The sequence below is a fragment of the Balaenoptera musculus genome, chromosome 5 (genome assembly GCF_009873245.2).
Source record: "Balaenoptera musculus isolate JJ_BM4_2016_0621 chromosome 5, mBalMus1.pri.v3, whole genome shotgun sequence".
Taxonomy (NCBI): domain Eukaryota; kingdom Metazoa; phylum Chordata; class Mammalia; order Artiodactyla; family Balaenopteridae; genus Balaenoptera; species Balaenoptera musculus.
In genome coordinates, this window is record NC_045789.1 from 74,326,289 (window position 1) to 74,348,480 (window position 22,192).

Sequence of the window (22,192 nt, forward strand, 5' to 3'; positions counted from 1 at the left end):
AAATGTGACTGGAGTCCCTGACAGCTGACTAGAAGAAATGAATACATGGAAATTAAAACGAATGCTTAAGATGAGAACTGACACCCCCGGATGCCTTGAGAATGGCATCCCTGACATGACAGAGACAAAGGAATTGCTGGAGCATACTACGCACAGTCAAATATTTTAGGCTGATTACTGTCAGTCCTCTCTCTGAGGCTAACATGAGTCTGTGCTTCCATCTTCTTGGGGAAGGCACTGAGAATTCCTCCAGGTATTACTTGTTATGTTATTATCTTAGGAGCAAAAGGGCTTTATGGGATTGTCTCGAGCCTAATGTTCCTATTAATGCTCTAGCCAAACCACTGTTGGTCAACCCATGGTAGGCTTTTAAACTTCAGCTAAAAATTTTGTTATAAAACCTAATATTGTAAAGTTTTAGAGAGGGACTCCAAGGGCCTTCAGAATAGAGGAAACAGACCTTAAAACTTTACAGAAGATGAAAAACAAGCAAAGCTTCTTACATCTATTGGTTCTAGGAGCTTATATCACATGTTTCTCTCACCAAGAGGATGAACTGATGATACAGGGGTCAAAGATGTGGTATATCTGTCCACACACACACACACACAGACACACACAGACACACACACACACACACACACACACACACACAGACACCCTTCCTTCCCCATAAACACCTTGCCCCTAAGCCCACAACCCACACCTAAAACCACGGCCACCTTTCAAAGTATAACAGACACAGCACCACCATGGGAAACACAGGCTGTCTTCTTTACTCTGTGGAATTTCTGACTCCTGGTGGAATGGGCATCTGACTTCCAAGAGAATAGCAGATGACCAGGGCTGGTCTGGGGTCTCCCAATGGACCTAAATGTCCCAACAGCTCTGGGACTTTGTTGAACCTAGTTCTTACTAAGAACTAGATTTTGGTATTGAAGGTTTACTCCTATGTAATTTTGAAAAGTGTCAAACTTAACAGGCAGACCTAGAGCCACACTACAATTAATTAACTATCTAGCTGACCCTTGCTCCCCACCCCTGGGAATTAAGCCAAAGGATTAGAACAAAAAGATAAGAAAAAAAAGTAAAATAAACTTGCATTAAGCATTGCTTTCTACACATCAGCAGAAAGTCACAAAAATAAATGAGATTTAACATTCTTTTTCTTTATGACTTTTGGTAAAATCAATACCATTGGGAGTATAGGGGAAAGAACATGAGTTTTAGAGTCACCCAAGCTTGGATTTGAAACGAGGCTCAACATTTGTTAGAGGTATGACCTTGGGCAATTATTTAACTTATTTTGAGCCTTAATTTCTTCAATTGCAAACTGAGACCAATAAGACATACTTTGATGAGTTTTATGAGAATGAAGTTAGGTAAAATATGTCAAGCACCTACAAATATGCCAGTTCTGGCACACCCCAAATGCTCAGCATAGGTTAGTTTCTAAGGTTACTAGATTACTTTTTGAAGCTCTGTTGCTCCACAAAACTGGGATGAAACAAGTAGGAGCATGATAAGTTTACTCCCAGAATTTTTCTAGAATTGAAAGTTAGGAGCTTTTGCTCAAAGATGGAGCAAACATTTCTACTTAAGGAAGAAGACCCAGGTCAACTTTTATTTCACATGTATGCTATCAAATAACTTTCTGATAATCCCTTCCCACCCCTAGTTGGACTGGAATTTGATTGGCAGCGAACAAGGTGATGAGTGGGTGGGTTGTCCCTTAATCAATACTTGGATTTTTTTTTCTAAGTGAAATACTTTCTCCTTATGTTCATCAGTGTAACCTCTGCTGGCAGGAATTAGACTCAGAGAATTCTGTCTCATGGACACAAAAGGAACAGACTTCGACTCAACGACTTCTGAGAAGAAGCTGATTCCATGTATTTCCTGGGCTAAACATCTATTTAATACAGCAGAAATTAAGAGAGCATCACCAAAAAAAAAAAAAAAAAAAAAAAAAGCAGCAAACCCAGTCCTACCTGGAGCAAACGTTCCTGCTCCTGTTGCCATTTTTCCTGTCGCCTGCGTTCCTCTTCCGGGTCCCATGCCCACAACTTCAACTGTTTAGAATATAAAACCATGATCAGAACTGAGCCATGTCCTCAAGGCCAGGCCAGGACAAGGGGCACAATTAGCTCACGGTTTGACACCCAGACGGACACACAGAAGCAGAAACCTTCCCGTATCTAAAGGCGCTCTTTGTTGGCAGAAACCACTTTTTTAATCTTAGTCCCTCTTTGGTTTACTTCCAATATGCTGGTATGATTCTGTGAACCTTTTCGGAGCTAATGAAAACGCGAAGTAATCAGCCACTGGCATGGGAAGGCTTTTGCTCTGTTTCTCTCAGAAGTGATTTCTTAAATGTATTCACGCTCCTAAGCATAAGATACTCATTCTGCATATTGATCCTGGGTCCAAGCAAATAGGAATGTTTATTTCAGCAGAACTGAATTTTGTGAGAAGTGGTGTTTGCTGTGCTATAGAACTAATCTTTTATACTGCTATTATTGCTTTTCCATCCCAGCTTTCTCTAAAGTGGGATCATTTAACTCACCAGTGTTCACCCGCATCACCAGAGATCCAGGCAAGGGGAGTTCCTGATCAGGGCCCACAAAACAAACATTCAAACCCACAGACTTTGGTTTTTTTGGTCTTTTAAAAAAGGTTTTTGTGATTTTGAGAACCAAGTGAGTAAACGGGAATAATGGGAGAAGGATGCATGAACCAAAGTGGGCACCCAGGCCACAGACTATGAATGAGATTGAGAGGGTCCAAGGGGGAAGAGAAATCACAGCTGGTCCCTGGGAAACCAGCAAAAGTGGGGAGGTTGATGTGTTTAAAGTTGGCCTCCCTTGTCACCCAGAGTAGGTGTTGAGGCAATCCAGGCTCCCCGATAACTGTGCTTCTTCCCTTTTCTCTGTTCTGATGGGATAGTTTTGGCAGGCACTTAGAACTGTCTGGGAATCCTGAGGGAAAGAGCAGGGTGAGGGTGAAGGAATTAGGGAGGACGGGGAGAGTCTGGGGCAGGGTGCGGGGCAGGCAGACTCTACCTACTCTGGCTGCCTGCGAAGCTGGACAGAGTCAGTCCCATCCAAGGTTTAGATGGGTCTAGCTACTGCCCAAGATAGCTGGGCCAGCCCACCTCCCCTGCCCTGCCCCCAGTGATCCAGGCTACCACTCAGGTGCACAATGGCTGGCCCATCCAGGGAAGTCGCCAGACTGAGAATACGAGCCAGGCCATGGCTGTTGCTCAATTTTTAACATTATAAATATCTATAGCTTTAATGTATTTAGACATGTGAAATGTGGGCCTCGGTGGATACTCTTGCTGTGGTTCCTGCAAATGGTAGGGATGGTCACAAAAAGTCAGAGAAAGGTGGGCAAATCAGGGAGGGAAATGTATTTCCTATATGCCACTCTTGGGATTCATGCTGCATATCTGCATATGAAAGCCTCTGACAAGTTATGCAGGAGAAAAACTATTTTATTGTATAAAATCCAGGGTTTCCCAAATTTCCTTGGATGACCATAAAATGTCATGGATCCCAGGTGGAACATTCTCCTGGAATTAATGGAGTTGGAGGTTGGCTCCACTTGGCATTTTCCTAAGACTTGGAAGCAGTTTAAATGTTCAGACCCTCTCTCAGGGGCATGGCCCTTCTTTGACTTTTGAGGAAAATGGTGTGGTAATGTGAATAAAGCTATAGGGAGCCCAATGGGGAAAGTCCAACAGCAGGAAAATAAGAGCAACAATTAGAAATTATTTAGTTAACTTTCAGGTTTCCCTAGGTTGTAATGGCAAGAATAAGTCAGGAGTAAACAGAAACAGGAGGGAGAAGTGTGGGATATGGGGATTGAGCACAGAAGAAAATATGGAATATTTGTTAGAAAGCAAGAAAGAAAAACAATGAGCATTTTCAGAGGAAGATAAAGAGGAAGAGACCATTGTGATAAACAGGAGGGCAAGAGAAGTGGTCATGCTCCTTTTTCGGTGACTATTTGCTGATCACTTACTTATGACCAGGTGGCGTAGCAGGTGGCCAAGAGCCCCAGCCTCATGGAGCTTACAGCTGAGAGTGGGGATGGGGGTGGTGTTGTGAGGGAGTGACCCATATATAAACGATCCCCAGGAGACAGTGGGATAATTACCATAACAGAGATAGAAAAGGTTCCAGAGAAAGAATGCAGAGTATTTGGCACACTTTGTTCTATAATTTATCTGTTTACAGATCTGGATCTTTCTCTGGCCTAAGGGTTCCTTGAGGGCAAAGAGGGCCCTTTATCCCCCCTAAGTATCTCAAGACCTTGAATTTTTAGGTCTTCAGGAAATGTTCGTTGAATAAATAAATGGAATAACTTCATGCTGGGTAATGCATCCTCTTCTCTCCCCTTCGTAGACCCTATAGCTTTGGGCCACTTCACGTCTGAGCAAAACTGCTCCAAGTTTATCGAGTTCAGACTAATCGAATGCTTACTTCCCCTCAACCTTCTCTTATTTTCCAATTTCTTTTAATTTTCCATTCTATGAAGAGCTGTTTATCATCAAAAGAACATCAAATTTAGGTGGGTATTTTCGAGAATTCACTTATATAGGTCAGTAATTTCTCTCTTTCTTATTCTATTTTCCATACACAGAAATAAGAATGTATCTCTGTAGGACGCCCTTCCTCTCCATCCCTGCCAGGGGGGACTAGAACAATTTGACATGGTTGTTCCCGTGACATTTAAAATGGAACTCAATGGGTTATGTTATACTACTCTTCAGATCTGTGCCATGAATGCCAGCCTTGGGGTCCTTCTGGGGGTCCCATCCTCTGTGGATGTACTCAGCTTCCCAACAAACTCAGGATTCCCAGTACTGGCTTAAGACTGAGCCTCCACAAACGGATGGTAGTTCTGGAATGTGGCTGGAGATATTGGGGGGGGGGTTTGTGATGGGTGATGGGTCCCTTCTCCATTCTGCAAAGGTACTTAGGAATTCCCAAAGTGAGACAATTTACCTATAGATAAGAATTGGTGTTGGCTATGGTGGGCCTCTTGGATTAGCCACTGGGGAGGATTCGTTCATGTATTGGGCACTGTGCTACAGGCTTCTGTGTAATTATTTCAAATAAAGTCCACAACACTCTGAAAGTATTATTATCTCATTGCACTACCAAGGAAGACAAGGTTCAGAGAAGTTATACAGCACCTTCAGGGTCATATGGTTAGTAAATCTGTAATCAAAGGTGCAGCAGTGATTATGCAGCTACACCTGGGGGCCTCAGGAAATGCTACAGTTGATTGTGCCATAGAGGAAGGCTCCAAACCAATGCAAATTTCAGAGGGTGAGTATTCCAGGCCCAGCATCGGAAACACTCAGTTCAGAGAAGAGTCAGGTCTATGGAGAATGTCCAGGTATAATTCAGCAGCAAGGAATTTCTACAGTGTCATGTGTCTTGACATTTTAATTAGCAAGTGCTCTTTTTATTTCATCGAAATAAAGAACTGAAAACTAAATGTACAGTTAATATTATTCAAGATACTGATATTCAAGATGGCGGAGGAGTAGGTGGACGTGGAGTTCATCTCTCTCCTCATATGCATTAGGAATACATCTACAGATGCAACAGTTCTCACAGAACACCAGCTGAAAACTAGCAGAAGACCTTGGACACCAGAAAGGACGATAAAGATTCCTTCCTAACTGGAAGGGAAGCATTTGAGGCTCACAGAAGAGGGTGAAGCAGCCGATCTGTGGCAGACGGGACAGAGTGAGAAATACACAGACGGTCCGTACCACAGCCCTACATGCCCCGGACTGGGACGTGTGTTCACAGGCTGCCCCTCCAAGAGCAGAGGCAGTGAGAGGACGTGTGTGCACTGGTCTGCACGGGGAAGCAGTAGGGACAGAGCCTGGCACCACCTCCTGCTTCTCCCTTTCAGGGAAACCAGGGAAACAAGAACTAGCAAGAGCTTGACAAATGCCTGGCTTTGAATTGGAGACCATTCACCTGCCTATTGTTTCATTCCTGGAAATTTCATTGCAACTAAGTAAGAAAAAAAATACCTGAAAGAAAGAAAACAAAGAACAAAATACCCCAGAATTCCTAAAAAACAGGCCTTGGTGCTCTGGCCGGGTGTCAGGCCTGAGCCTCTGAGGTGGGAGAGCCGAGTACAGGACATTGGTCCACCAGAGACCTCTCAGCCCCATGTAATATCAAACGGCGAAAGCTCTCCCAGAGATCTCCATCTCAATGCTAAGACCCAGCTCCACTCAACAACCAGCAAGCTACAGTGCTGGACACCCCATGCCAAACAACTAGCAAGACGGGAACACAAACCCATCCATTAGCAAAGAGGTTGCCTAAAATCATAATAAGTTCACAGACACCCCAAAACACACCACCCAGCTTGGTCCTGCCCACCAGAAGGACAAGATCCAGCCTCATCCACCAGAACACAGGCACTAGTCCCTTCCACCAGGAAGCCTACACAACCCACTGAGCCAAGCTTACCCACTGGGGGCAGACACCAAAAACAACGGGAACTATGAACCTGCAGCCTGCGAAATGGAGACCCCAAACAAAGTAAGTTAAGCAAAATGAGAAGACAGAGAAATACACAGCAGATGAAGGAGCAAGGTAAAAACCCACCAGACCAAACAAATGAAAAGGAAATAGGCAGTCTACCTGAAAAAGAATTCAGAGTAATGATAGTAAAGATGATCCAAAATCTTGGAAATAGAATGGAGAAAATACAAGAAACATTTAACAAGGACCTAGAAGAACTAAAGAGCAAACAAACAATGATGAGCAACAAAATAAATGAAATTAAAAATTCTCTAGAAGGGATCAATAGCAGAATAACTGAGGCAGAAGGACGGATAAGTGACCTGGAAGATAAAACAGTGGAAATAACTACCGCAGAGCAGAATAAAGAAAAAAGAATGAAAAGAGTTGAGGACAGTCTCAGAGACCTCTGGGACAACATTAAACGCACCAACATTCGAATTATAGGGGTCCCAGAAGAAGAAGAGAAAAAGAAAGGGTCTGAGAAAATACTTGAAGAGATTATAGTTGAAAACTTCCCTAACATGGGAAAGGAAATAGTCAATCAAGTCTAGGAAGCACAGAGAGTCCCATACAGGATAAATCCAAGGAGAAACACGCCAAGACACATATTAATCAAACTATCAAAAATTAAATACAAAGAAAAAATAGTAAAAGCAGCAAGGTAAAAGCAACAAATAACATACAAGGGAATCCCCATAAGGTTAACAGCTGATCTTTCAGCAGAAACTTTGCAAACCAGAAGGGAGTGGCAGGACATATTTAAAGTGATGAAAGGGAAAAACCTACAACCAAGATTACTCTACCCAGCAAGGATCTCATTCAGATTCAGCGGAGACATTAAAAGCTTTACAGACAAGCAAAAGCAAAGAGAATTCAGCACCACCAAACCAGCTTTACAGCAAATGCTAAAGGAACTTCTCTAGGCAGGAAACACAAGAGAAGGAAAAGACCTACAATAACAAACTCAAAACAGTTAAGAAAATGGTAATAGGAACATACATATCGATAACTACCTTAAATGTAAATGGACTAAATGCTCCAACCAAAAGACATAGCTTGGTTGAATGGATACAAAAACAAGACCCATACATATGCTGTTTACAAGAGACCCATTTCAGACGTAGGGACACATACAGACTGAAAGTGAGAGGATGGAAAAAGATATTCCATGCAAATGGAAATCAAAAGAAAGCTGGAGTAGCAATTCTCATATCAGACAAAATAGACTTTAAAATAAAGACTATTACAAGAGACAAAGAAGGACACTACATAATGATCAAAGGATCAATCCAAGAAGAAGATATAACAATTGTAAATATTTATGCACCCAACATAGGAGCACCTCAATACATAAGGCAAATGCTAACAGCCATAAAAGGGGAAATCGACAGTAACACAATAATAGTAGGGGACTTTAACACCCCACTTTCACCTATGGACAGATCATCCAAAATGAAAATAAATAAGGAAACACAAGCTTTAAATGATACATTAAACAAGATGGACTTAATTGATATTTATAGGACATTCCATCCAAAAACAGGATATTACACTTTCTTCTCAAGGGTTCATGGAACATTTTCCAGGATAGATCATATCTTGGGTCACAAATCAAGCCTTGGTAAATTTAAGAAAATTGAAATTGTATCAAGTATGTTTTCCGACCACAACGCTATGAGACTAGATATCAATTACAGGAAAAAAATCTGTGAAAAACACAAGCACATGGAGGCTAAACAATACATTATTAAATAACCAAGAGACCATTGAAGAAATCAAAGAGGAAATTAAAAAATACCTAGAAACAAATGACAATGAAAACACGACGACCCAAAACCTATGGCATGCAGCAAAAGCAGTTCTAAGAGGGAAGTTTATAGCAATACAATCCTACCTCAAGAAACAAGAACATCTCAAATAAACAACCTAACCTTACACCTAAAGCAATTAGAGAAAGAAGAACAAAAAACCTCAAAGTTAGCAGAAGGAAAGAAATCATAAAGATTAGATCACAAATAAGTGAAAAAGAAATGAAGGAAGTGAGAGCAAAGATGAATAAAACTAAAAGCTGGTTCTTTGAGGAGATAAACAAAATTGATAAACCATTAGCTAGACTCATCAAGAAAAAAAGGGAGAAGACTCAAATCAATAGAATTAGAAATGAAAAAGGAGAAGTAACAACTGACACTGAAGAAATACAAAGGATCATGAGAGATTACTACAAGCAATTATATGCCAATAAAATGGACAACCTGGAAGAAATGGACAAATTCTTAGAAAAGCACAACCTTCTGAAACTGAACCAGGAAGAAACAGAAAATATAAACAGACCAATCACAAGGACTGAAGTTGAGACTGTGATTAAAAATCTTCCAACAAACAAAAGCCCAGGACCAGATGGCTTCAAAGGTGAATTCTATCAAACATTTAGAGAAGAGCTAACACCCATCCTTCTCAAACTCTTCCAAAATATAGCAGAGGGAGGAACACTCCCAAACTCATTCTACAAGGCCACCATCACCCTGATACCAAAACCAGACAAAGATGCCACAAACAAAGAAAACTACAGGCCAATATCATTGATGAACAGAGATGCAAAAATCCTCAACAAAATACTAGCAAACAGAATCCAACAGCACATGGAAAGGATCATACACCATGATCAACTGGGGTTTATCCCAGGAATGCAAGGTTTCTTCAATATATGCAAATCAATCAATGTGATAAACCATATTAACAAACTGAAGGAGAAAAACCACATGATCATCTCAATAGATGCAGAAAAAGCTTTTGACAAAATTCAACACCGATTTATGATAAAAACCCTCCAGAAAGTAGGCATAGAGGGAACGTACCTCAACATAATAAAGGCCATATATGACAAACCCACAGCCAACATCGTTCTCAATGGTGAAAAACTGAAACCATTTCCACTAAGATCAGGAACAAGACAAGGTCGTCCACTCTCACCACTATTTGTCAACATAGTTTTGGAAGTTTTAGCCACAGCAATCAGAGAAGAAAAAGGAATCCAAATCGCAAAAGAAGTAAAACTGTCACTGTTTGCCGATGACATGATACTATACATAGAAAATCCTAAAGATGCTACCAGAAAACTACTAGAGCTAATCAATGAATTTGGTAAAGCAGCAGGATACAAAATTAATGAACAGAAACCTCTTGCATTCTTATACACTAATGATGAAAAATCTGGAAGAGAAATTAAGGAAACACTCCCATTTACCATTGCAACAAAAAGAATAAAATACCTAGGAATAAACCTACTTAAGGAGACAAAAGACCTGTATGCAGAAAACTATAAAACACTGATGAAAGAAATTAAAGATGATACAAACAGATGGAGAGATATACCATGTTCTTGGATTGGAAGAATCAACATTGTGAAAATCCTACCCAAAGCAATCTACAGATTCAGTGCAATCCCTATCAAACTACCAATGGCATTTTTCACAGAACTAGAACAAAAAATTTCACAATTTGTATGGAAACACAAAAGACCCCAAATAGCCAAAGCAATCTTGAGAAAGAAAAATGGAGATGGAGGAATCAGGCTCCCTGACTTCAGACTATACTACAAAGCTACAGTAATCAAGACAGTATGGTACTGGCACAAAAACAGAAATATAGATCAATGGAACAGGATAGAAAGCTCAGAGATAAACCCACACACATATGGTCTCCTTATCTTTGATAAAGGAGGCAAGAATATACAAGGGAGAAAAGACAGCCTCTTCAACAAATGGTGCTGGGAAAACTGGACAGCTACATGTAAAAGAATGAAATTAGAACACTCCCTAACACCATACACAAAAATAAACTCAAAATGGATTAAAGATTTAAATGTAAGGCCAGACACTATAAACCTCTTAGAGGAAAACATAGGCAGAACACTCTATGACATAAATCACAGCAAGATCCTTTTTGACCCACCTCCTAGAGAAAGAAAATAAAAACAAAAATAAACAAATGGGACCTAATGAAACTTAAAAGCTTTTGCACAGCAAAGGAAACCATAAACAAGTCGAAAAGACAACCCTCAGAATGGGAGAAAATATTTGCAAACGAACCAACTGACAAAGGATTAATCTCCAAAATATACAAGCAGCTCATGCAGCTCAATATCAGAAAAACAAACAACGCAATCCAAAAATGGGCAGAAGACCTAAATAGACATTTCTCCAAAGAAGATATACAGACTGCCGACAAACACATGAAAGGATGCTTAACATCACTAATCATCAGAGAAATGCAAATCAAAACTACCATGAGGTATCACCTCACACCAGTCAGAATGGCCATCATCAAAAAATCTACAAACAATAATGCTGGAGAGGGTGTGGAGAAAAGGGAACCCTCTTGCACTGTTGGTGGGAATGTAAATTGATACAGACACTATGGAGAACTGTATGGAGGTTCCTCAAAAAACTAGAAATAGAACTACCATACGACCCAGCAATCCCAGTACTGGGCATATACCCTGAGAAAACCATAATTCAAAAAGAGTCATGTACCACAATGTTCATTGCAGCTCTATTTACAATAGCCAGGACATGGAAGCAACCTAAGTGTCCATCGACAGATGAATGGATAAAGAAGATGTGGCACATATATACAATTGAATATTACTCAGCCATAAAAAGAAATGAAATCGAGTTATTTGTAGTGAGGTGGATGGACCTAGAGACTGTCATACAGAGTGAAGTAAGTCAGAAAGAGAAAAACAAATACCATATGCTAACACACATATATGGAATCTAAAAAAAAAAAAGGTTCTGAAGAACCTCGGGGCAGGACAGGAATAAAGACACAGACGTAGAGAATAGACTTGAGGACACGGGGAGGGGGAAGGGTAAGCTGGGACAAAGTGAGAGAGTGGCATGGACTTATATACACTACCAAACGTAAAATAGATAGCTAGTGGGAAGCAGCCCCATAGCACAGGGAGATCAGCTCGGTGCTTTGTGACCACCTAGAGGGGTGGGATAGGGAGGGTGGGAGGGAGACGCAAAAGGGAAGAGATATGGGGATGTGTGTACACGTATAGCTGATTCACTTTGTTATACAGCAGAAACTAACACACCATTGTAAAGCAGTTATACTCCAACAAAGATGTTAAAAAATATATATTATTCAAGATACTGATTGTGAGAAGGAATATAATCCAGACAGCATGGGTCTCTCAGAGAAAGTCCAGGCTGGGCCCTGTCTGCCGATGGTACGCTGTGTTAAAGTATTGTCTTCATTTAAAAAGCTGATTTTGAATGTCTACAGAAGTTGCATATTTTATTACTAATTCCTTATGTCACATTCATTTTGGTTGTTTCTTTTAGATTTTACTTTCCTGACTCACCATTTTGCTTCCAGGCATGATAACAACTCTGCAAAATGCTAACCCATCTCTTTCGCCATGATTCAACTGACAGCATTATATCCGACAAAAATATTCTTTTACAATCAAAAGTTTGGAGACCGTTTTTGATTGAATCCCCTTTAAGTGAATCAAATACCTTATAAATTAAAATCACACTAAATGCATGATCATATTCCTCAATAGGAATTACTTACAGGTGTAGTTACAGGCGACTTTTCACTGCTTGGAGTATCCACTGTACAGAAAGAAAGGAATAAAGATCACAATGTGAGTAGTTTCTAATTGTCTTTCTTTTTTGATCATCTCAGTGGAGTGTGGTTCCTATGTCAGCTTCAAACCAACTTTTTTTGGTTAGCCAAGAGCATTAGAAAATCATGATAAAGCAGACCCCTGAAGCAGCTTGTACCCATCACCAAGAGAAGTTATGACCAGTGTAATATGATTGATCACATCAATTAGCACCAGGTACTAGATTATAGGAAGCGAAATCTATTCCTATGAGTGCTCGTTTTAAGGCACCTTGCACTCTGGCTTGACTGACCAGTTCCCTCACTGTCTGACACAGAGAAGGATCACACAGAGAGAGGCCAGATGTCATCCAGGAAGTAGAGAAGGTGACACAGTTAACAAGAGGACCGTTACCAGTTCCAGGTAAATGCTTCTAATCTTTGTTTAAAAAAAAAAAGAAGAAGAAGACCATAAAGAAAGAGGTGAATATTATTTCTTTGGATTTTCAAAATCAAAGTAAAATTCTGCGAATTTCCCCCAATTTTGGTACTGATAACTGGTACTGATATCAATGAACCAGCTCTTTGCTAACTGTGTGCCCCTGGAATCAGAAATGAAGAAAAGTACCAGATATAATTGGTTGCCCACAACATGGATTTTGCAAAAAAGAAATAGAGCTCCCCAGTATGCATTTTACCTGACTGGGAGAAAAACTGGGAACGTCGCCAAGAGTTCTGAACTCTCAGCAGAACGCTGGCAGTGCCAGGCGACTCTAGATCAGATGGCAGAACAGAACAAATAGAAAACCATGAAAACAGGGCTGAGACTTGAACAGAACCACACTCCCAAGTACTAATGGAGGTTCGGCTGTCATCAGAACAAGGATTGAGAGTGAAAGAATCCAAAGTACAAAATATCTCAATAAAATGCACACAAAACCCGAAGATGTGGACAAAAGTTCATAGATGGGCCAGTTTATGCTATTGTTTGGTGTTGGGTAGGAGTTTAGGAGCTCATACTTAAAGGTGATATTGTTAAGATGCTGAATCTCAAAATGATGGGATGATGTGTGATGTAAGGGCAAAATGCACAGTTTACATTGCTTTTGGAAAGCACTAGAAAAGTATAAAAGACAGCAGAGATGAGTTCAATTATTCTTACACCCTTTATAAATGTTATTATGGAAGTCTGTGGTGGCAGTTATATACGTGTGTAGTAAAAAAGATGTGTATGTGTGTATCTGTCATGGGGTGGCATCAAGCAGACAGAAGCTGAAGGCAAGCATTTGCATCCTTAACCTATATGCTATGCTCATCTGTCATCATTCTCAATGCAAATAAAGACATTGGTTTTAAAAATGTGCACATATTTTCCTGAAACATCAATTCAAGATATGTTTCTACTATTGGGAGACAGTTGAGAAAAGGAAATCTGTCCTCTTTAAATGTTATTTTATGAATGTTTTCAGAGTATTCAAAGACTATTTATGCACATGTGTATGTTTAAGGGAAATCTGTGGAGCACCACTAGGGCCCCCAGCACGTCTGCAGTAGCCTGTCTGAGCAGTCGAGAAACAGACGACTTGGTGGAGATGATGGCGTCCTCACTGTCCTGGGGAGAGAATATTAGGTATGGCTCCAGGATTCCTGATCCTGAACCTACAGCTTCTTTGGACTAGATGTGCAGCCTCTGACCAGTCACTTAAATGTATGCTGACTTTTTATAGCTGGGCAAAGCCCTATACTCCCCCGCCAACCCCCAATTAAAGACAAATCATGTCTCTTAAGACTACATTTATTAGAGGCCTTTTGCTTCTTGAAAGATAGGAACTTTATACACTCCAAACAAGTATTAATGTTATTTTTACATCTACCAGCGATGTTTTTGGTGCACAATTTAAACACATACTTCAAGCCAGTGGTTTCCAGAGTGTGGTCCCTGGATCTGCAGCATCACCATCACCTTTGGGAACTTGTTAGAAATGTAAATACTGCGGCCCCAGCCCAGACCTACACAATCAGACGCTGTATGGGTGGGGTCCAGAGAGTGGTGTTTTTAAAATTTTTTCATTTTTATTTATTTATTTTTTAACATCTTCATTGGAGCATAATTGCTTTACAATGGTGTGTTAGTTTCTGCTTTATAACGAAGTGAATCAGTTATACATATACATATGCTCCCATATCTCTTCCCTCTTGCATCTCCCTCCCTCCCACCCTCCCTACCCCATCCCTCTAGGTGGTCACAAAGCACCGAGCTGATCTCCCTGTGCTATGCGGCTGCTTCCCACTAGCTATCTATTTTACGTTTGGTAGTGTATATATGTCCATGCCACTCTCTCACTTTGTCACATCTTTCCCTTCCCCCTCCCCATATCCTCAAGTCCATTCTCTAGTAGGTCTGTGTCTTTATTCCCATCTTGCCACTAGGTTCTTCAGAACCATTTTTTTTTCCTTAGATTCCATATATATGTGTTAGCATACTGTATTTGTTTTTCTCTTTCTGACTTACTTCACTCTGTATGACAGACTGTAACTCCACCCACCTCACTACAAATAACTCCATTTCGTTTCTTTTTATGGCTGAGTAATATTCTATTGTATATATGTGCCACATCTTCTTTATCCATTCATCCGATGATGGACACTTAGGTTGCTTCCATGTCCTGGCTATTGTAAATAGAGCTGCAATGAACATTTTGGTACATGACTCTTTTTGAATTATGGTTTTCTCAGGGTATATGCCCAGTAGTGGGATTGCTGGGTCGTATGGTAGTTCTATTTTTAGTTTTTTAAGGAACCTCCATACTGTTCTCCATAGTGGCTGTATCAATTTACATTCCCACCAACAGTGCAAGAGTGTTCCCTTTTCTCCACACCCTCAGAGAGTGGTGTTTTAATTAATCCTGCAGGAGACCCTGCCACATCTCAGGTTTGAAAATTACTGCTATGTCTCTACAATATAAATACTCCTATTTTAAGGAGAGCATTTAAGAATGCTTTATTCCTGCCTGGCACCTTGCTTTATACTTCTACTCTTACTGCAACTGTTCTGCAGCTACTAGATGATACTGTAGTGCTTATTCTAGGTCAGGTGTTGAGCTAAATGCTTTTTTTTTTTTTTTTGGTTTATCTCATTTAATTCTTCCAACAGCCCTATGAGGTTGGTACTGTTATTATTTCCAGTTTACAGGTGACAGTTAGAGATTAGAGAGAACTTGGTGGGTAAGATCATGCAGATTAGAACTCGAAGAGCCAGAATTTGAAGCCAGGCCTTCTGTCTCCAGAGCCTGCAGCTGTAATTACAGCTTCCATGAGCCAGACAAGAGTATGGAATGGGTGTATGACAAATATAATCCCACCTTGAAGAATGATTTTGGAAATGCTCTAGTGCCACTGAATTTTATTTTTCATTCACCTTAGATAAAGCATGAAGTAAAGTCCCTTAATTCAACAGCACATTTTACAAAATCGAAATGCCTTACAACAGATAATTAGATGTAAAAATACCTAAGACAATAAAACTAATTAATATGGCTTAAAATATCTATTTCTTCTCTATATTACTTATATACACAATTAAAAAGTGCTAGAAATAGGGCAGAATTAAAATCTAAATGTGACCAATTGCTGGCCCAGTTAGGAGAATTTACTTTCGTCACTTCCCTTCAGGACAGTAGGGCTGACGAATTTAAATCAAATGCTTTGAAGACAGTATTGAACTTGTTTCCACATTAAGAAGCTAGTGACCATCAGTACCTGTACCAATTAATTCCCTCCCGAGTACTTCCTGTTATGTAGATAGAGCCCAACTTATCTCCCAGCCGTCAACAAAGACTAATGGAAGCCAAATAGCATTCTGCCAAAGAGCTGCCCATCCTTGAAAAGAAAAGTAACAATAAATCCCCAGCCACAATGACCCTGTACATCCTCTCTTTGCCTGGACTGATAGATCTATAAAGTGTACTGGGGAAAGCACATTAAAAAAGAAAAACAAGAAACCTTATAGTTTTTGCCTCCTGAACTCTAGCCGTTTTCACATCACATCAGTAAAGAGAGAGAACTCATACCAGTAAAGCCCGGTGGTCTGTCTCTTGTGAAGCACAGTCCCTACGGATCGTGGAATCCTCAGGACCCATCCCCCCACCGTTCACATCCCTCAGGCTCCTTTCTGGTGGTTGTGGGCGCCTGGGGTTCTTACCAAGATAAAGGGATTCAAGTTGGGCTCTTAAAGAGGAAAGGGGTGAATTCACAACCTATACATGGCCTAAAGGTACTTGGGGAGTTTGCAGTGGCCATTGCCATTTTAAGACCTTCATAGGCCCTAAACTCCCATATTTTTTGAGGCCATCCCTCCCTACATTATACCAAACATGTTAAAATGTATCAAACATGGGACAAAGTGAGAGAGTGGCATGGACATATATACACTACCACATGTAAAATAGATAGCTAGTGGGAAGCAGCCGCATAGCACAGGGAGATCAGCTCGGTGCTTTGTGACCACCTAGAGGGGTGGGATAGGGAGGGTGGGAGGGAGACGCAAGAGGGAGGGGATATGGGGATATGTGTATACATATAGCTGATTCACTTTGTTATACAGCAGAAACTAACACACCATTGTAAAGCAGTTATACTCCAATAAAGTTGTTAAAAAAAATAAAATGTATCAAACATATGAAATATATTAAGGTTTATCCTCAGCCTATACATATGTGTTCCATATAACTATATATTCTAACTATAAAGAATTTTTGGAAAGATTAAAGTTTTTGGCTATGAGTAACACGTTTAACCTATGATCATGAATGTTTCTTGGTAATCATCATGCACAGCCAGGAACTATTATGGGGCAAGAAAATCTGACTTTCTTCCAAAATCACTGTCAAATTAAATGAGTATTTTAGGAAGACTAGATAATTAACAGTTAATGAAGTTGACATAATATTAAGATCATAAACTCTTTATTAAAGTTATTGATTTTTTATTTTGTAATTTTTAAAATATTTAAGAGCCAATAAAAATTATTTTCAGGTATCAAATCCTTGTATAGGCCCTACTGTGCCTACTGTGCCTGGCTGACAAAACGGTCTTGGCAGCTGGGGTTCCTGGCTAAGCCAAATAGAGACTGTAGCTCCAGACCTCCATTCTGAAGTGATTAATTCAGCCATCATGGACTCCGGCAAACCCAATGGCTAAAGGTACATCAACATAAAGGAAGTAATCTGCCTTGAAAATGAAGACTATTTCACTACAAATGGGCCCAGCAGAACACGTAGAACTAAAACAAAACATTTCTATCTTTTTACCTTGAGAACTGAGATTTGGCAAAGGTAATTGGCTGCTTTCAGGCATTTTGTCCAGAAATGGAAACGTCAGGGTTGCTTCTGGTTCTGGAGATTTTGGCTTTACCACCTGGATCATGGGCAACAGACATAAATATTACAAGTATTGTCCATTAATAAATGCACAGGTGAAATAAAATTTAAGGATCCATGGCTACAATAAGTCAATAAGCCCAAACATTTAAATTGTAAATGGAAAATTTTGCCCCTTCTCCAAACCCCTTCATGCTTTTCTACATTAATATAGAGGTCAATTTTTCAGAGAAATCAAACTAGAGCATAAAAATTTGATGATCATGTTTCTTCAAACTCAGAGGACAATATTCCATCTTTGAGATAATACATCACTCTGTCTCATTTTCTTATTGGGATCAATCACAGTTTCTCTTCTTGGTACTACATAATACTGAATTTGTAATGTCAGGAAGTGAGATGTTCCACATAAGATTTTTAAAAAAATCTTACTATGTAAGTATTAAATATTAAAGTAATATTACCTTCTAATGGGCATTATTCTTGAGACACTACATACCCCCCTACACACAAATTTACGCAAAGTACATTAAAGACAATATACTGTGCTTGTTGGCAAAGAAGCATTATTGTAAATAACCATTATATCAAACAGTGCCATAGCGATGATGCCCTTAGGGGATTTTTGAGGCATGTTAGACCACATGACCTTATGGTAAATAGATCCAAAATTACAGGCTTTAAAAATTCTTATGTTTGCTTTGTAAAAACAGATTTTTCTTCTTATTGCTATTTAATTTTATTTTGTTTCTCCCCAATCGGAAGGGCCTTTGGTAGAACACCCTCCTTCCGATTTGTTGCTTCTAATCAACTGATTGCTGAAAGACCAGATAACCAAACTAACGACCAAAATAAAGAGTCAACAGACTCTGAGCAGAGATCGGAATGAGGAGTGTGGTTGTATCAGTTCCGATGTCCTTTTAGCTGCTTACAGAATCTTCTCTGATTCACTGGCTGGTGGCCATGAAGAGATTAATTTTATGGCCAGTGGGCGAGAGAGGCTCCAGAGCGCTTGTTTCATCATAAGCTGATCTCTTATTTGGTCCTCAGGATGATTTAATGTCTAGAATTTCTCCTCAGTAAGATTCTATTTTTCTTGATGAATAATATATTCAACCCTAATGGAATCTTGAAGGAAATAGTTAATTGTTCTGCATTACAGAGGTCAACCAGATGTCCAAATGAACTTCAGTGTTAAACATGCAGCAAAACCTAAGGCCTAGATTTACCAAAGTTGACAACCCTCGAATCTTAAGCTCATACCATTTCCTCCACAGTGGAATTGACAAAAATATGTTTCAGATAATGCCTGGTTGTAAATGAAAAAGTTAATCTCAGCAGAAATGCTCAAAATACCCACTATGTAAAAGGTCGGCCTGTGTGCATTGGTACTTTGTTTTATAAAGGTAACACTCTCAAGTGAAGTCAGAAAATAAAAGCTGTTGCAACCATTGTCATCATCTTTCTTTCTTTCTTTCTCTAAAAGTTAACTGTAAAGTAGCGAAAGGAGAAAAGGAGAAATTCACATGGTGTGAAAAGCATTGGGTTCAAAGACCATTATTCCATTTTCTAATCATCTAGCAGAGATTCTTAACCTGGAGTCCACAGAAAAGAAGTCATGTGGTTATACATATTTCGTACTACTTGATACCAAGGAAAACTTGGTAATGCTGTGTATTTTATGGTTTAAACAATATTATTCTGAGAATAACGTTTACCAGATAGACAAAGGGTCCATGGTGCATGTACACGTGTGGGCACACGTGCAGCATGCGCGTGTGCACACACACACATACACAGAGTTAAGAACCCCTGAAAACAATTTTTTCCATAGTAGGGTAGCCATGACACTGGGGGCCCAAAGATGGATCACATAGACGAGGTTACACAGATGAGGAATGCAGATGAATATTTTTTATGTTATGGTATTCATTTTGTTTGATTTTAAAAATATTTTTTCTAGGAATGTTATAGAGTTTTCCTTTCATTTTATATTTACATAGGAAAAAAGGTCAATTTGCAAGAAGAATAAATAAATAGATTACAAGTGTAATGCAGATCAGGCACAACCTGCAAAGGCAGGAAATCCTGTCTGCCCCCAACGCTTTTCCTACAGTAAGGTTCTTCTGTTCAGACCTCCAGACCATTTTCTAATTCTCTATGTATAAAAATGGGGGAGTAGCTAGAGTCTGAAATCCCCAAAAGGTATCAGGCAAGCAGGCATTTTTGGGCTCCACCAGGCATACAGCACTCTCAGCATCTTAAGGCCGGGGGCTGTGTCTTATTCACTGTTGAATATCCAGTGTCTGCAGAGTGCCTGGCACATAGTAGGTGCACAGCCACTATTGGTTGAGTAGATGATAGATGAACCAGAACTAGAAGTGGTAAATTTTTCACTCTAAAGTCAAATCCAAATTTAGGTTTAAAGTTGGAATATCATCACATAAAGTATCCAGTACGCAAGTCAGTTGTTCTCTATCTTGGTGACCCATCAGAATCACCTGGGGAGCTTTTGAAAATACAGATGCCTGAGCCCTGTTCCCAGAGACTGAGATTTATATGACCTGGTATGCATTAAATTCTAAAGGGTCACCGAGGTTGAGGACAACAGGTACAAAAGATGACTTTTAGACTGTGCCTGAAAACAAACTAAATTAATATGAAAGAGATGAGACTCCAAACAAAGAAGAAATTTAATAGAAACAAGATATTAAAACCCATTATATCAGAATAATAATTTTCTAGTTTCCTTGTTATTCAAGTTCAGAGGCATCAGAAGTACCATTACTGTAAAATAGGTAAATATCGGAAAGAGAATATGGAGTAAGTTACAAATAAGCAAGCTCATGCACGGCAAACTAAAACCTAACTGCAAAGCTTTATAACAGATATCTATACTACAATTTTCTTTTAAGTGTATATAATTCTTCATAATTAAAAATTAGCCATTTAAAATACATTTTAAAAGATGCTGAAAGACTATATATACCACTTATTATTAACAGAGAGGTAGGTTTCAGTGACTTTTTCTCTCTCTTGCTCTTTCTCTATTTTTTATTTATATATTTTTATGTATATTTACACATATTATTTGATAGATTTGTTACATATTTACATGCATATCACTGTGAATAGACATTAAAAATAAATAGCTATAGGCTGAATGTTTGTGTCCCCCCAAAATTCATATGCTGAAACCCTAACCCCCCAAGGTAATGGTATTGGGAGCTGGGTCTTTTGGGAGGTGATTAGGTCATGGGGGTGAAGATCTCATGAATGGGACTACTGATGGTATAAAAGAGACTCAGGAGAGCTTCCTTTGGCCCTTCTGCCAAGTGAGGGCACAGCAAGAAGACAGCCGTCTGTGAGTCAGGAAGTGGGTTCTCACCAGACGCTGACTGTCAGCACCTTGCTCTTGCACCTCCCAGCCGCCATACTGACAGAAATAAATTTCTGTTGTTTATGAAGCCACCAAGTCTATGGTTTTCTGTTATAGCAGCCCAAGTGGACTAACACAGACATCTTTCTATATGTAGTTACATTTTTTTTTTTTTACAATGAACATGTATTACATTTGTATTAAGAAAAAAAATACAGATCAAAGGTAGGAAACAAGATCAGGTGAGAAAATAAATCTTCATTACAAAATGGTGCCACCATAGCAGCCGGCAGCAACATGAAGCCACGCGAATCGTGGACTTAACGGCTTTAGTCCACCTCACCTTTTGTGACAGCACCAGTTCCACCTTTCCACTCATTTCATTTTCCAGTTTCTTCTGGTCTTTCTCTTCTGGCACCTCGTTCTTCACCTGGGGGCTGGAGGAAAGCTCCACAAAGGCCACGGTCGGGCTGGATCGAGTCACAGTTGATGTAAAATACTGTGGCTCTGAAATGCAGTTACATTCAGAAACATAAAGAACAAGATGAAAACCATATAAAGGCTCGTTGGTCCTGCCACGCCAGGAAGTACACTGAGTACATATCTTGCCTGGGGCAACATGGAGCTGGATTACAGTGTGATGAGAGGTACAGAAGAGCTTCAGGTACTAGAATTCTCTAGGCTCTTTCATGATATTATTAAAAAATCAAGCAACATAAAACACATCAAAGAACCCCACTATGAAAAACTTAAGCTCTGAATAAGAGTCCCAGTTTACATACGAATAACACTACATGAAACAAAATGCTGACAGGAAATATGACGAGAGGTGGGTTGGATGGGTGAACATTTATAGATAATTTCTATTCAAATTTCTTTCCAAATGAGGGGCAGCCTGACTCTTCCTTTTGTATTACAATGTTCCTTTTTAACATCATGTTTTCATAATTGGAATGTGTTAAGGATTGTGTGGTTAAAATCAATATAATGCAATGAAAATTAAGTGTTCTCAGATATACAAAGAACGATTTGGTACAGTCTAAAGTGGGTGGAAAAGTCACCACCTGAGGGGGCATATCAGAATGTGGAGGTACAGTCTAATTTGAAAAAGTATACGCTAAAATTTTTAGTAATGACTTTTAATTTACTTTACAATGCCATTTAAAAATAACATGGTATTAGAAGAGGGTGACAGGTTTTCATGTTTATCAAAAGAAAAAAATGTGTTAAAAATATCGAGAAATATTACT

The 22,192-nt window shown here is 39.5% G+C and overlaps 1 protein-coding gene across 14 annotated transcripts in view; it reads right to left on the bottom strand.

The window, feature by feature from the left end:
* LIMCH1 (LIM and calponin homology domains 1) overlaps positions 1–22,192 on the bottom strand; it is a 345,245-nt gene that overhangs the window by 20,348 nt on the left and 302,705 nt on the right. For 12 of the 14 annotated variants that reach the window (XM_036852624.1, XM_036852621.1, XM_036852623.1 and 9 more), the window contains 4 exons: positions 21,286–21,449; positions 17,495–17,600; positions 12,153–12,193; positions 1,992–2,072 (listed from right to left, as the gene is read on the bottom strand). In XM_036852624.1, the coding sequence (XP_036708519.1) occupies positions 1,992–2,072; positions 12,153–12,193; positions 17,495–17,600; positions 21,286–21,449 (392 nt within the window). Of the gene's footprint in view, positions 1–1,991; positions 2,073–12,152; positions 12,194–12,883; positions 12,959–17,494; positions 17,601–21,285; positions 21,450–22,192 lie in introns of all 14 variants that reach the window. The other 2 variants (XM_036852622.1, XM_036852615.1) reach the window with 1 other exon arrangement.